Source organism: Euprymna scolopes, chromosome 19 (genome assembly GCF_053919585.1).
Source record: "Euprymna scolopes isolate OS-2025 chromosome 19, ASM5391958v1, whole genome shotgun sequence".
NCBI classification, from domain to species: domain Eukaryota; kingdom Metazoa; phylum Mollusca; class Cephalopoda; order Sepiida; family Sepiolidae; genus Euprymna; species Euprymna scolopes.
The window spans coordinates 140,211,688-140,227,706 of NC_136500.1; the positions used below are offsets into that span (position 1 = coordinate 140,211,688).

Here is a 16,019-nt window from a genome sequence, read left to right on the forward strand (position 1 = left end):
ATGCCCATTCCTGTGTCTCGATACATCTATCATTATATGTAACCAGTTCTTTAAAATAGTCAACCATATAGGAGCCTATTCGTGACCAGACACACACACAGACAGACAGACATTCAGCTTTATATTATTATTATAGATATATAAAATGAACTCATTTTTCCCCTGTGAGTTTGACCTTAATAGGATTAAAAATCAAGACATTTCATGCAAATGTAATATGCACAAACTGCAGCACAATATCTGAGGTATGTTATAGGCCTATTACCTCTGCACTTCCTCGATAATCGTAGATTCCTATATTTTTTCTGGTGAGAGTTCACTGCCAAAATCAGTTAGAATCAATGGAAGTTGTAAAATTTTTTCTCTCTAATAAATTCCTCCTACCCCCGCTACTACTTACACCTTTGGAGAATCATTCACAAGGGACAGTACGAAGAAACACCGGTTTGGGTTTTCTTTACTTCGTAGTTGCTTTAAAAAACTGGAATGGCATTTTAACATTCCTTTTCGTTCTATGTTTTCCACTGGGTCAAGCGCACCATGGACTTAACCGATTCGAAGGGTTATTTATGCCATGTTTTCTTTCGCTTTATTTCGTTTTGTAGTTTGTGACAGGTAATGCCGGGAGACCTTGCTAGTTGATTAAGGAACAGCTTGTCATCTTGGTGGTCCCATTGACACGAATTATGGGGAATTTGCACGGCTGAATTCTAATGATGATGGTTTGATGTTGTTTAAACAGAATACGCCTGTTTCTTGATGGATAATCAAAATGATCCCCCCCCCCCGGAATGAATAGCTGAAACGTATGTCTACACCAGAGTGAAGTCATAAAAATAATTCTGAGGCGCAACAGATGGACACGTATGTTGATAGACTGCCGCTGGAGATCGTTGTCGAGTTATTAAAGAGGAGACCATCCGAGGGCATGCGTGGAAAACCCGTTGTGTTAATGGAACTTGACAGCTCGTATTCCTGGCGAGGGGACATTATTTCCTCACAGATGTGTTGGGAGAGAAGATGAGAGGAAAACCTTTTCTTTCCTTTTTTTTTTTCTTCAATAAATGTAAAATGCAGCTTTTTATTTTTTCCTTTCTCTTCTGCGACCAGGTGGTCAGGGTTTGGCAGGCCATTAATGGACCCCCCCCTCCTCCTCCAAACAAAGGCGCAGCCGCTGATTGGTTGGCCGCCACTTGTGGACATATTGGGAGAGGTGGGGGGTTACAGCTAACCGATATTGATAAAAGAAGGTGAGGAAAAGAGGAGACTTTTTTTTGCCATGCGCCTGGCGGCACACTTGTCCGATACGCGTGCCTCTGACCGCCCCGTATACTGACAGTAAAAAAGACAAAGTACTTGGTAAAAGAAAGAAAAAACTGCCAGCCACCCGTTTGCACATCCAAGCCAGTGTGTAAAGTTGAAAGCAATAATTATTCTATGTTAAGAGAAGCCAAAACGCAGTGGTTGAATGCAATATATTCCTCGGACCTCCCAGGTCAGTTTGGAAGCTGATTCAAAAGTGGAAACAGAGAGCAGACGACGGCAACGTAGACAAATTTGACTACTAGACAAAAACACGGGTGACGCCACAGGTATAGGCTACAGCTGCATCTCAACCCCAAGCCTGTGCATCTAAGTTGTCCTGTAGGGGTTACAATCTGGTGCCGATGATCCAGGAGACCTAGTTTCGTTAACAGACGTTGGAGCAAATTTCCACGTCCATACAAATTTTTTTTTTCTATCGAATACACAAAATCTCCCTATGAGAGAAAAGAAAGAAAATTGAAAAAAAAAAAAAAAAAAAAAAAAAAAACGAACAGAAGAAAAGTATACTGTTCCTATTTTTTTTTTTTTTTTTTTTTTTTTTTTTTAAGAGCCATACCAGACTTTAGTCAATCAACTATAAGGTCTGGGTCAGCTCGCATAAACAGCCACCTAGCAGCAGAAGACAGCAGAAGGAGCAAGAGACAGTAAGTCACTTTTTGGTCCCCTTTTCATGCTGTGCTCAGTTTTGGTGCTTGGTCCGTGTTTGGAATTATCAATTTCAACTTTGCACGGAGTTGACAGTAGTTTTGTTGCTGGGTGGTAGAAAGAGCGTGAGTGGGGAAAAGCGGTGAGTGGGGAAAAGCGGTGCGTTTTCGGGAAGAGAGCGAAGTAAACCAGTGAGTTGGGGAGGGATCAGTAGAGACTGTAGAGTTACGGATGACCATGGAACAACCACTGTGAGGAATAAATATACCCTCTTATGGAGGAGATGCGAAGGGAGTAGGCGAATGGCTAGCGACAATAGAGAAAAAGAGATTAGTATATGGCCTGACAGATAGGGAGATGGTTTTGTTGGCCTGCGATGGAGCAACGGGGGCAGCATAGAAGATAACCCAGGCATAGCATAGGCTGATTTTCACGAACGATTAAAAAGAAAGTTTGCCGGCGAAAAGACGATAGTCCAGGTGGTGAGAGAGCTATCCTAGATAAAAATGGCCATCAGGGAGGATGTAGACGGGCTGGTCAACTGCATGCAGGAACTGGCAATCCGCGCATATCCGGTCACAGATCACCGGAACATGGCCACCACCCAGGCAATGTTGATCGACGCGATGGTAGATGCATTGCGAGATGAGACGGCCAAGTTGGAGGTGCTCAAGAGTTGCCCGGACACCCTAAAAGAGGCATGCAGAGTGGCAAAAAACCATGCTTGGTTGCAAGCAGGGATAATGGGGGGGAAGACCCCGGGGTGCAAGCAAAGAGGTGGAAGGCAGACTGTGTCCAAAGACCAGGCCGAGGGCCAGAGGCATGGGGTATTTGGGAATGAAAGCAGAACCCAGAGAAGGGACAGGGGACCCCCAATATAGGTCCTATGAGCCCACCCAAGGCAGGAATAGAGCTATATGCTGGACCTGTAAAGGTGAGGGACATTGGTTAAGTGTGTGCCCTGTGACCCGATGGGGACCGAGCGATGCCGAGTGACCTTGCTAGTCGACTCGAATTCAGAGGAATTCGCACAGCTGAATTCTATTGATGATGATGATTTGATGTTTTAAACAGAAATGTCTATGGGATTTTGTCAGAAAGAAAAAATGATAATTGTTTTATCTCATTGCTGTTATATATCTGTTAACAACGAAAAGGTTGTTTTTAAACCATCTGTTGAGCGATACGAAAGAGGCCTGGACGTCTTAACTGACAGCTTGGGGTGGGGGTCGCCGCCGTGCGTTGTTCGACCGGGGTGACTAATCACGCCTAATTGATAATGGGTTGTTAACCTCAGTGCAAATGATGTTAAAAATTGGTATAGATAAGTCGAGAGGAGGAGTAGAAATTATGAAAACAGAGAAAGGGAGGAAAATCAAAAGAAGAAAGGAAAAAAGGGAGTACAAATTAATAGGATAAAAGATGAGAGGGAGAGGAAAAGAGAAAAGGAAAGAATAACTCCAAAAGGGTGGAGGGAGGAATTTCTGATTTGATAAAAACCAGACACTTGGCTAGTCGGTGTCGTCTTTTCGCTCTGGCAGCTGATCCCTTCACGTGGACTGACGGTAGATGAAGAACGGAGAACTTGGTAAAGGAAAGAAAACTGCCAGCCCTCTAAGTTGCATGACTAGGCCAGTGTGTAACTATTATTTGTAAAGTCGAAGACAATAATCAATTTTATGTTAAGAAAAACCCATTAAGTTTTGACTTTCCTTTCTTTAATTGGAAATGCCGTTGTGAATGCAATATATTTCTTCGATAGCCCAAGTGACGTTTGGAAGCTGATTTGAAAGCGGAACCAGAGAGCGACCAACGACGACGAAGACGAATTCGACCACTTTACGAAACCACGGGTGACGCCACAGGTATCGGCTACAGGTGCATCTCAACCACAAGCCTATGCACCTGAGCGGCCCTGTAGGGGTTACAATTTGGTGCTGATGATCCAGATCTCGTTTCGTTAAGAAACGTGCGAACGAATTTCCACGGGCACACGATTCCCCCCCCCCCTCTCAAAAACACAATCTTCCTGTGAGAGAAAGGAAAGAAAATTGGAAAAAAAAAAAAAAAATGAACGGAAGAAAAGTACACTGTTCCTATTTTTTTTTAAGAGACTGAGAGCATAGCCAGACCACAGACTGTAGTCAATCGACTATAAGGTCTGGGCCAGCTCGCGTAGACAGCCACCTAACGGAGGAAGACAGCAGAAGAAGCAGACAGGGTAAGTCACGTTTTGGTTCCCTTTTCATTCTTTGCTCAGTTTTGGTGTTCGGTCTGTGTTTAGAATTTTAACTTTGCACGGAGTTGACAGTAGTTGTGTTGCTGGGTAGTAGAAAGAGCGTGAGTGGGAAAGGCGATGGGTTCTCGGGGAGAAAGCATAGCAAACCAGTCAGTCGGGAAGGGATCAGTAGAGACTGTAGAGGTACAGATGACGATGGAACGACCACTGTGGGGGATAAGTATACCCTCATATGGAGGAGACGCAAAGGGAGTAGGGGAATGGATAGCGACAGTAGAGAAAAAGAGACTAGTATAGGGTCTGACAGATAGGGAGATGGTTTTGTTGACCTGCGATGGGGCGACATGTGCGGCCTCGGAGTTTATATGCACGTGTATAGAAGATAACCCAGGCATAGCATGGACTGATTTTCGTGAACGGCTAAAAAGAAAGTTTGCCGGTGAAAAGATGATGGTCCAAGCAGTAAAAGAGCTATCCCGGATAAAGATGGCTACCGGGGAGGATGTAGATGGGCTGATCAACCACATGCAGGAACTGGCAATCCTCGCATATCCGGTTGCGGAGCACCAGAACATGGCTACCACGCAAGCAATGTTAATCGACTTGATGGTAAATGCATTGCAAGATGAGACGGCCAAGACAGAGGTGCTGAGGAGTTGCCCGGACAATCTAGAAGAGGCACGCAGGGTGGCGAAAAACCATGCTTGGTTGCAAGCACGGAGGGGAAGGCCCCGAGGTGGAAGCGAAGAGGCGGAAGGCAGAGTGTGTCCAGAGACCAGGCCAAGGGCCAGAGGCATGGAGTATTGGGGGAATGAAAACAGAACCCAGAGAAGGGACAGGGGACCCCCGATATAGGTCCTATGGTCCTACCCAAGGCAGGAACAGAGCTATATGTGGGACCTGTAAAGGTGAGGGACATCGGTCAAGTGTGTGCCCCACTGTCTATGAGAATACACCCCGACAGAAGGGGAGAGTCGGAGTGGGCATTGTAAAGGCCGAACTGAAGCGTGTCAGAGGAAAGGCAAAAATGACCGCTTCTCTCACAGCCACCAGTCCCACAGGTGCTGGCGGTGTGGAGACCTGGGAGATATTAGGAGGGACTGTCCTGACTGGAGGAAAAGCCACTCGAGGGCAAAAGATGATCTGGAGAGAAGGAATCAGAACCAGGTGTGAGGTGTCGAAGGAATCGTTGATTGGACTTTTTACTTTTAGAAAAAGAAAAAAGGAAAACTGGCCCCAAGATGAATTATAAATGCGAGTATTAAACAAAAGCTAGTGAGAGACGGAAAAAAAAGAATTATACTCGGCCTGAAAGAAGGTCGGAACTGACAGTACCGGTGTTGTACCAATTTTTTTTAAAGGCGGATACAAAAGAAATAGAGATATTGTGATTGTGTTCTGAATGTTATCTGTTCTTTCAATCGCTCCGCTGTAGGGTAGCTATTGACGTAGACGTTTTTCAGCACCTCAGTCGGATTCAAAACCGACGGTACTGAGGGCAATTCGAATTTTGACTGCGTGACAGTGAGGTAGACCGACCTCGAAGCACTCAGAGATAGGTGAATCGCTGTGGAGATGCGACTTGACCACGACATGTTTGGTTCGGGTTCTTGCAGCCACCAGAGTACCACATTTACTCCATTTTCGTTTTGCTGACTTCGGTCGTTGCAGTGTGAATAGGATTGGATTTCATTAGGGCAATCCACCGAGGAGGGATGTGGCAGCCGTAGTAGGCGGTGGTGATATTGCAGGGGAGCAGAGTTGCACCCACGATTAGGAAGCCAAGTTGGTCCGGTGACATGTGGTTGGACCAAGCAGGCGAGGAGATATCTAAGGATGAGATATCTCCTCCACGGAAAAAAAAGGAAGAGAGGTTAGGAAGGGACCTACGACTAAGGCTGAATTCTCATCCTTCTCGTTGCAGGAAATGTCCGTGCTACCTATAGACGGAAAGGCTCTCGATGTATCAATTGGGACAGTGTTCGAGGGAGGACATTGTCAGGAAATTAAAAAAAAAAAAAGAAAATGGGACGTAACAGAAAGACGAGGAGAATGACACGTAAATGTAAGAGGTGGGAGAGACCTCATTTTTGTAGTGAACTGAAAGACATTTTCATTGCATGCATAGTCCCTAATCGAATTGTCATTTCTCCCGTCACCTGATCTAAAATACACATACATACACAGAGAAGGGGAGGGGACGAAAAAAAAAAAAGAATAATTTTTGATGTTTGGTTGACATATATGAAGACTCTTGGACTTTCGAGTGAACAATTATGTTTTATTTTATTTTATTTATTTTTTTTTTAATTCTCATTCGATTCTTTTTTGGCTGGCAGATTGTGATTTTTGGTTGTTTTATTACTGTTTTTTTCTCTCTCGCTATATCACCCTCCTTCTCACACCAGAGACAACTGATCTGAGAACTTAAATATTCCTGTTATGGACTGTCCAAGCATGGGGTTGGGGCTCGGGTGTCATTTACAAATTCCTTATTTGTGTATGCGCCTTTTTCAGCTACTGCTGCTGACAATCTCTTCGCAATCCAGCTATCCTCCGCTGCTGCAGCTATTTTCCCATGCGTTCATATGCACGGTTGCAATCAGCTACACGATGAAGAAAATTAATTCTGGACAAAATCTTTTTTTTTTCAACAGTTGATATAAGCAAAAACTGCTAAGAACAATAAAGTTTCAATGAAGTTAACTTGTCATTGCTGCCGATACTTTAATGGTTGACTATACAGGAAATACCTAGTGATGTCAGCAAAACATTTAACTTGGTGCAAAACGTTGCAGGTTTTATGAGCTACACAATCGTAATGCAAGCGGATGGCAGATCTGTGATGGGGAAAATATCTAGGTTGGAGGTTTTTTTGTACTTGGAAAAGTGATTGCCACTTTAAACAGATCCAACGATGTGATTGTGAGCCACGATTCTATTATAAGTATATTCACCCTACACGATGGGCCACTATGATCAGTCAGTTTTTATGTCCATAGATTAACAGCTGATAAATCAAAAATGGTTTATGAGTATGGTCCAATTAATATCTATATATTCCAGCAAAACACAAGTTTTGGTGTCTGTTGGTTTGAGACAAAGACCATTGGGCCTTAAATGGAGGGATTGTTTGTATTTAATTGGAAGTTTATCACTTGGTAGAGAAACCAAATAGTATAACTTTAAAAAATAATTAAAAAAATAAAAAACACATTTACGTAGTTTAAATTGATTTGTGATTCTGCTTAAAGAGAATTCAGTGTTTGTGAAGTATAATTTGATTTAAAAAAAAATGGATTTTAGATAAAAACACTATTGCATAATAATGTGTCATCGAAATTAGTAAAAATTTCAAAAGTTACGAAAAATGATTGAGTAGAAGATCTGCTAGAGCTTTATTTTACAAAAGAAAAAAAAATATATATATAAAGTCAATTTTCTATTTTTAAAAAAGGAGTTTTAATATTTTATCAAAATAATTGAAGATTTAAAATCGTCAACATTCAAAGATAGTAGGTAGACAATCCCAACCTGTGCAGTTCACACGGAATATATAACCAACAACATCTCGTCGTCACATTCTGCTCGATGCTATGAAACTGGATTTAAGCTACGGCTGAGACGACTAATGAGAAAGGGAAATTTGTTAAGCGTACAATTCTATTTGAAAGGAAACTAATTTTGTGAGGAAAAAGAAAAAGTGAAAGATGGCGAGGAAGTCGTGCAGTTTTTTTTTTTTTTATAATCAAAGACGATTTTCTTTATTGAACAAAGATATCAATTCCCTTTGTACAGTTTTGCACTGAAAACATAACATAATAATAACTTAGTCCTGTGGACATTTATTCATGCAAAAGAAAGTTGATGTCTATACAAAGAACAATTACATCCAATGAAGTTGTGTTTACACTGGTGGTGACAGCGGCGGCGAGTGTTGACACCAGACAAACCACAGGGATTGGCTGTGAGGAGGGGGGGGGAAGAAGACCCAATACCTGCATCAAAGTCGGGCAGTAACAGCGACCTTATAAGGGGAGCAGGTGTGCGAGGGAAAAGAGTCTACCTAGAGTAAAGTAGACAAAAAAAAAAAAAAAAAAAAAAGGTGGGAAGAGGACAGAAGGGGGCCAAAGAGGGTCATCATCCTTTGGGGGAGGGAAATGGAGAGGGGGGAAAAAAAAAAGAAAAAAAAAAACACACAACACTGGCTTTATTTTACTGCAGGTATAAAGGGAGGAAGGGGAGGGGAGAGATTGACAGGGAGGAAGGGAGTCACCCTAAAAGGAAAAAAAAAAAAAAAAAAAATCCCTCCTTCCATTTCACCCTAATTTGTTAGGGATTTAAATTTTTTTCAGTCTATTTGCATTAAAATTTTTTTTTTTTCATTTTTTTTATTAATAATTTCAAAATTTTATTTATTTTTTTGTTCATTTTTTATTTTCATATTTTAATACCTCAATTCTTAAATGCTGTAATATTTTAAAAACATTTTGGGAGTGAGAAGAGTGTAAATCATTTTTTTTTTTGTCCTCCATAAAAATGGAAAGTGAAGAGGCAGAAAAGTCTGTGCGCCCCTCCCCTCCATAGCAAGAGAAGAAGAGTGATGCAAGGCAACGCATGCTGCTAGTATCACAAGTTACTACCGCTGATGCTTGAGGACAACCAAAAATCACAATACCGATGATGCTGCATCGGTTAATGGAACAAATTTGGGGGGTTTATTCCCCACATTTTCCTTTTTTGCAACGTTTTTCCCTTAATAAATTTATTCTCCAAATGCACATGGTGTTGTCCTTTTTTAAAGACAGTTAAAAGTTTAGGCCAAGCCAAACCCTTCTGAGCATTCATTAATAGCCAGCAGTAACATGTGCCGTAGTTTGTCATACGTTTCATAGGCAGGAAGGTCCAACTGGTTGAAGCTGAAAAAAAAAATTTAAAAAAATTTAAAAAATGCATGAATGAGAGGAAATTCAACATTTAAAGTTTGTAAATACAGATTCTGAGCCAAGTAACTATCCTTGTTTAGTAATTAATATTTATCTATACTATTAATAATTAATATTAATCTATACTATTAATAATTAAAATTAATATATACTAGTAATAATTAATTAAACAAGCTGAGCATGCAGGATCCTCCTCCACCAGTGAAAAATTTACTTTCACCATGACTAATGTTTGTGCAACATTTCAAAAGAAAAAAAAAATCCAAGGTGTGGTTATTGAGAAAAGTGCGAACAAGTGAACAGCAGTGAAGTACTAGGTCTAATCCCTCTTTTGTCAGAGTACCAACAAAGGCCGTTTCACACAAAATTGCTATTTACAAACTTTAAAGGCTTAGAACTTTTTTTTTCGCATACAAATAGTTCAGAAATGAGTACATGTAAAGCAAAATTGTTTTTTTTTTTTCAATTGTATTTTCTGTAAAAAAATTAATAATGATCATTTGCCATTGTTATCTGTTTGTGTGAGATTCTTATCAGGCTTGCAAAAACGAAATGTGTATGGATGACTAGTTTATAATAAATAGTTTTGAATCTCACAAATTGATATTTGGTTTTGACTAGCTAATTTTTCCTTTTTATCCTTATGCTACGTTCATTACAATAAAACAATTTTGATTCAGTTTCATAAAAAAATAAAAAATATTCTTAGGATTAAAAAAATATTCAGACTTTTTTTTTTAATATCTTACGATCAACTTAAGACATTAAAAAAACAATTTCTTACTATCTTTTTAGCGCTCAGAACAATGTTGAAAATTATTTCTTAAATTTGCTTGTATAGCATAATAGATAACTGAAAATCAGGGGATAATTCTGAGATTATATTCTACGTGTGTGGAAGTTGCTTTTGTTATAAACACCATTACTAATTTCTTTGGGTTTCATTTCTTCCCATCTTACCTTTGGGTTCTACTGATCATATTCACTTGTATTTGGTTTGTTGCAATCTCTTATCTAAATCGATGAATACCTACTGGGTTTGTCGTGTTAACTAGCAAAGTAGCTCCTACCGATCCTGATGCTCAGTTCTTTTGAACTCCACGTTTTTTTGTTTTATTTACCTGGTGTCAGTTTTTATGGTTGGGTAAGTATATGTGGAAGCACCAGACCCAGACTTATTTGATCTAGGAGCCTCTCACTGGTATAGTGAGAATCTATTCTATTTGCAGAAATAACAGTGCACCATCACACATTGTACGTGGAAGAGGTTTACAATAATAAAAAAAAAAAAATGTTCATCAGTTTTTGTTTAGGTGGACTAACTTGGAAACCGAGTATTTACACTTGTATACATATATACAACTTAATCCTCAAGTTATGCCATCAATTTTCGAAACAGCCTGTATATATTTTTAACTATACACTACGCATAATAAAACCAGTAAAATTTGATACCTTAACAATAACACACATACAACCCCTTATTAACTGGATCTCATTTAATATTGGGACAAGTATACTAATTTTATTCAATAACTAACAATAAATAAAGTAAAAATAATTCACCCCATACCCATCCTGCATCCACCTTTATAATACAAAAAAAAAGAGCTAACTATAAATACACCAAGCCTCAATAAAGAAAGTGATAATTGCTCCTGATGCGCCGATTGAAAGCGCTTAAGAATATGGCCAAACAACAACTACTGGGCACCATAATATACACCATGCCAGGTGAAATAAAAACTGAAAAGTTATCCAACAAAATCAGAAGAAAAGAACTGTTGTGTTCAGACGTGATTGAATAATGACTTTCTGCCAATATATATTTATAAGGTTAGTCGAATTATGGTACTTAGACCTATATAGCATTTCATCTGATAAATCAATATTTAATACAAATTAGGAATTTCTTCCTTTTAATTCTGAAGCATTTTTTTTTGTTTTTACACTATTAAAAAAAAAAAAAAAAAAAAAAATTCATTTTTATTTCTTTGAAACAAACCGAGAATGTGGGGGTTCCTCTTTGAATGAAAAATTTACTTTCACCATGACTGATGTTTGTACAAAATTAAAAAAAAAAATAAATCCAACTTGTGGTTATTGAGAAAAATGTGAACAAACGAACAGCAGTGAGTTATTAGTTCTAATCACTCCTTGGTTGGGGAAACCAAAAATAATTATTTTGGATAGGAAATTTGTTTTTAAACATACTATATTCAAGCACAAATTTTACTGACATAGCCCCATAAATAATGTACGAGGTGACTTACTAAAAAGTAGCCCGATCTCGCTAATCTTAACGACAAACTGACAAGACAAAATGCAAACAATGTTACATATAATTTAAACAAAAGAATGTTCTTTCTGGGCTACTATTAAGTGGGCCACACTGTATAAAGAAATACTTTTGTATTCTTATCCAAAATTTTTTTTTTTTTCTAATATTTAATTTAACCAACAGTTTTTGCTCTGAGGAGTAATGTCAGAGGTAGTTGGAAGAGATACTCCTACTCCGGTCAGTCAAAAGTTCTTTCATTAATACTCAAATCATTGGGTTTAAATATTTCGTGAGGACAAGAATTTGTGCTTTGCCATTGGTTTTAAATACTATTAAGTTTCAGAAATTTGAGGGACATTAATATCTACTTAGTATAAGTCCGGTGCTCAATTATCAATTCAAGATGTTCTTTGAAGATAATCTCCCGTCCTATATTAATGTGGGATTGTTTTTTGGCGTTATCTCGAGTTTGAATCATTCGAGCTTCACCTTATAATTAAAATCAAATCATGAACTTTTATCAATTTGTGAAGTCGGCTTAATTTTTAATTAATTTACATTTTAGTTTAGATAATAGTTCAAGGTTTTAGTTTAGAAGGTTCTCGTTTTCACGGGTGACTTTTTTTTCGTTTTACATGTAACAAAGCAATATTGGTTTGTAGAATATTTGACAAAAAAGATTTCAGAACAAAAAGAAAAAAAAAAAAAAGCAAGATGGGTCATGTAAAGTTCTAGATTTTAAGTCAAGGCTGCAATAAAAGAGTTATCGGTAATTAGCACAAAATAGACTTCAAAAAGTTATAGAGAGAAACATTTTTTAACCTTAGCTTTAAGAGCCTGGAAAATGCGACCTTCCTTCTTCAGGTCATATCGGAAAAGGGAGCTAGCATAACTAGATGACTAATTCTAGGTACATATAAGATAGGGTGGAGGTGGTGTGCATATGTTGGGGAGGGGGGGGGGTAATGCTTTTATTTATTTTTTGTCTATTTTTATTTTTAGCTTTATCTATCTGGTTTGAATCTTCGAGTTTCACCTTATAAAATCCAATTTGCCAAGAACTTTGCAGCTAATTCTACCCTATGCGACCCATATTTCCTCCTATAACACAGAACAAGCTAGGTAACATACAAATATCTGTGCGTCGCCAAGCTAATCAAGAACCTTGATTCCAGTAAAGCAACTGGCCCTGACGGTATTCCAATTATAGTATTAAAAAAGCTACAACCAGAAATTGCCCCCATACTTACGAAACTGTTTAAGCATTGCCTTAAGGAGAAGTGCTTTCCAACACCCTGGAAAATCTCATCAGTATGCCCTGTATTTAAGAATTCAGGTGATAAGTCATCTCCCTCTCAATACAGACCAATAAGTCTCCTGAGTGTCATGAGTAAGTTGCTGGAATCCACATTAAATAGAGAAGTAGTCAACCACCTCAGCAGAAATAACCTTCTTAGTGACACGCAATATGGCTTCCGTTCTGCTAGATCTACAGCTGACGTGCTAACAGTTATATCACACAGGATTAGTGAATCTCTTGACAAAGGCTTCATTTCTAGGGTAATTGCTCTTGACATATCAAAGGCCTTCGATAAGGTATGGCATAAAGGCCTACTTCACAAGATTTCCAGTTACGGTATAACTGGAAATGTTTTCTCAATTATTAAATCATTTCTCTCTGATAGGTTCATAAGAGTAGTGGTCGATGGACAAAAATCAGAGGCCTGCAGTATTAATGCTGGAGTCCCTCAGGGGTCCATCCTGGGCCCAACTCTTGCTGATGTGCATGAATGATCTCCCTAAACACATACTTAAATCATTCGTTGACATCTATGCTGATGACATGACCATCTATGGCAACACATCAAAGGCTGTAAATAACAAAGTTCTCTGATTCTCTCTCCTCTGATCTCAAGCGCATGGTTAAGTGGGGGGAAGACGTGGCTGGTTACCTTTAATGCATCTAAAACCAAACTCCTATCTTTACATCATCAACGCTCTGATCCCCATCTGGCATCAATTGAAATGGATGGCTCTCATCTATGATAAGCACAATGCTTTGACAAGCTTCTGGGCTTGACCTTTACTCCTGATATAAAATGGAACACGTACATCAAGTCTGTTTACCAGGGTCGCTGGAATGATGGTGGGATCCTTCTACCACTCCAGAAGATATCTCACTACTGATGCAATTCTCTATCTATATAAAAGCCAAGTACGTCCAAGGATGGAATACTGCTGCCATATCTGGGCAGGAGCTGCTAAAAACAGCCTATCCTGCCTTGACAGAATACAAAATAGACTGTGGCTTAGTGGGGGATGCCCTTTTCTCTTCCCTGCAACCTCTCTCTCACAGAAGAGACGTTGCGAGCCTATCTTTGTTTTATCGTTATTTCCATGACAGGTGCTGGCCGGAGTTCCAATCTCTGGTCCCCCCCCCCTTGCCAATCTTCTACAAAAAACACCCGTCTAGCTGAAACCACTGTCAAAAATTTTCCCTACTCTATCTGTGCCTAAATCAAAACGTAAATTCCATGTACAAAGCTTCTTTCTTAGAACTGCACGCCAGTGGAACTGTTCCGTCTGCCTGTTTCCCACCTGACTACAACCTGGATGTCTTCAAGTCCAATGTAAACAAATTTCTGAGGAACCACCCCCTTAAGTAGATACTTTATGAAATCTCAACACTAACATACTATACATGCAATAACCCTTATCCCTGAGTGGCTTCCGGGCTTTGATAAGTGGTGACCATCTTGTAAAAAAAAATTTAAAAAAAAAAAATTTATTTTAGCACAAATAGATTTTGCCATTGGTTTTAAATCAAATATTAATATAACCTAATCAAATATTAACATAACCTAATCAAAAGTTTACTGCAAATTTTGCAGAGGAATTTTGGCTTAGCTTTATTTAAAAAGAAAAAAAATGTTCTGGTTTGTTTGAAAATAGCCATTACTGTGCATGCATAAGTCCAAAGTGAGAAAAAAAAATGATAAATACCATGTATGGGCTGTGGGGAGTCTGTCTGTGGAGCGGTCATCTCTGTGAATCTGGAATTTCTGAATACCATTCATACCTTCCAAGTAGGCAAATCCTTGAAGAGGTACTTTGGATGTACCCGTTACAAACTGGATAAATCTGGCTCGGTCTGCTTGATCGAAAGACCGTAAAGCTCTCCAAAACCATTGGATCTGAGTGAGAGAAACAAAGAGGAAAGACAATGACAAAAAAATGTTTTAGAATATTTCTGTTGTGAAGGCAAGTCTGATATAAAGGTTAATCCGTAATATAAATCTCACCTGTTTAAATGTATGTTTATGTCTCGCAAAGACTTGACAGATGCAATGAATTTTCACGAGATCTGTATTGTTTTGAAGCTCGACCCTTCAGACGAGAAATATAAAAAATTTGGCTAAAAACATTAATTCCTTCACCCACAACTGGGCACTTTTCTACAGCAAGGGGGGGGGGGGGTCGCTTTTTTCGCAGATATTTTCCCTCTTTTCAATAAACTAGCCTTAACTTAAACCTTCGCCACTTCTGGTTTGGCGATGGATGCAATAGCAAAGACGTCACCTTATTTTTTTCACATTCTTTTCCTCCTTTGCGGTACGGGGTCAAACCTGCCTGCCACCACTATTCCTCATCATAAAAACACGTACTTGTTTATCAATTACAAAAACCAGGATGGTCTATTTTCAAAAAACCTTGAGAAAAATAACTTTCTTGTAATTTGAAACTTTTTTTTTTTTAATGCGAACTCAAGATATGTTCCAATCCAATATGGCCAAACATCAGCAGCTCTGCTGTTTAACAGCCTTGGCGACCACGGCTCTCCAATGCGGGTGGCTATTCAAAAATCCCGTTCAATCGATCAAGTTGTCTATCAAAATGCATCTTAGTCCACCTTGCTTTTTCAGTCCTTGCATTCTACCAGATGTTCTATGCCTCTTGGGCAGGAAATAACATTCGTCTTTTCATAAGTTTCCATCAGCATTCATTTAGTGCATGCACAAAATAAACAATGACTTACCTGTAATGAATTAGGTTGATACTTGTGATATTCAGAGTTAGCCTTTAAGTCGTCAATATCGATATTAGGTAAACCAGAAATGAGCAATTCGAGTTCTTGCTCATTAAAAATAGAAATCAGGCGCTTGGGAATGATATCGTAGAAGCCTTCGAGGAAGGCATTTAACTGCTTGCGAATGGCTCCAGTCATTCGCATCTGACACACAATCTTCACGTATTCCTTCTTGTTGTGTTCGGTCACAGTTAGATTGCTGCCATCTGGTTTCAAGTCCCGAGCTTCCGTCACACCAAATTCTTGGATCTGTACACACAATGGAAACAATGAGACAAGAAAGATTAAAACTTTTTTCTTGGTTAAATTCTTCCAAATCCTTTGCTCATTTAACAGCAAAAAGATTTGTAAATCGATTAGAGTAGTTAGATTATTTGTAGACTTATTTTATTGGATAGGTTTTTTTATATAGAGGTTTGATAATTGGTGAAAGTTTGTTACTTTTTAGTTTCAATTTACTTCAGTATTTAAATTTACGATGTCCGATAGTATTTT

General features: G+C 38.9%; 1 protein-coding gene across 6 annotated transcripts in view; it reads right to left on the reverse strand.

Annotated features, from left to right (window-relative positions):
* Window positions 1-8,814: 8,814 nt before the first annotated feature.
* The window catches only part of LOC145240003 (E3 ubiquitin-protein ligase HUWE1-like), a 232,954-nt gene continuing 225,749 nt past the window's right edge, over window positions 8,815-16,019 (reverse strand). For all 6 annotated transcript variants that reach the window (XM_080103595.1, XM_080103593.1, XM_080103591.1 and 3 more), the window contains 3 exons: window positions 15,474-15,773; window positions 14,441-14,631; window positions 8,815-9,129 (listed from right to left, as the gene is read on the reverse strand). In XM_080103595.1, the coding sequence (XP_079959721.1) occupies window positions 9,027-9,129; window positions 14,441-14,631; window positions 15,474-15,773 (594 nt within the window). In that variant the 3' untranslated portion in view covers window positions 8,815-9,026. The remainder of the gene's footprint in view (window positions 9,130-14,440; window positions 14,632-15,473; window positions 15,774-16,019) is intronic.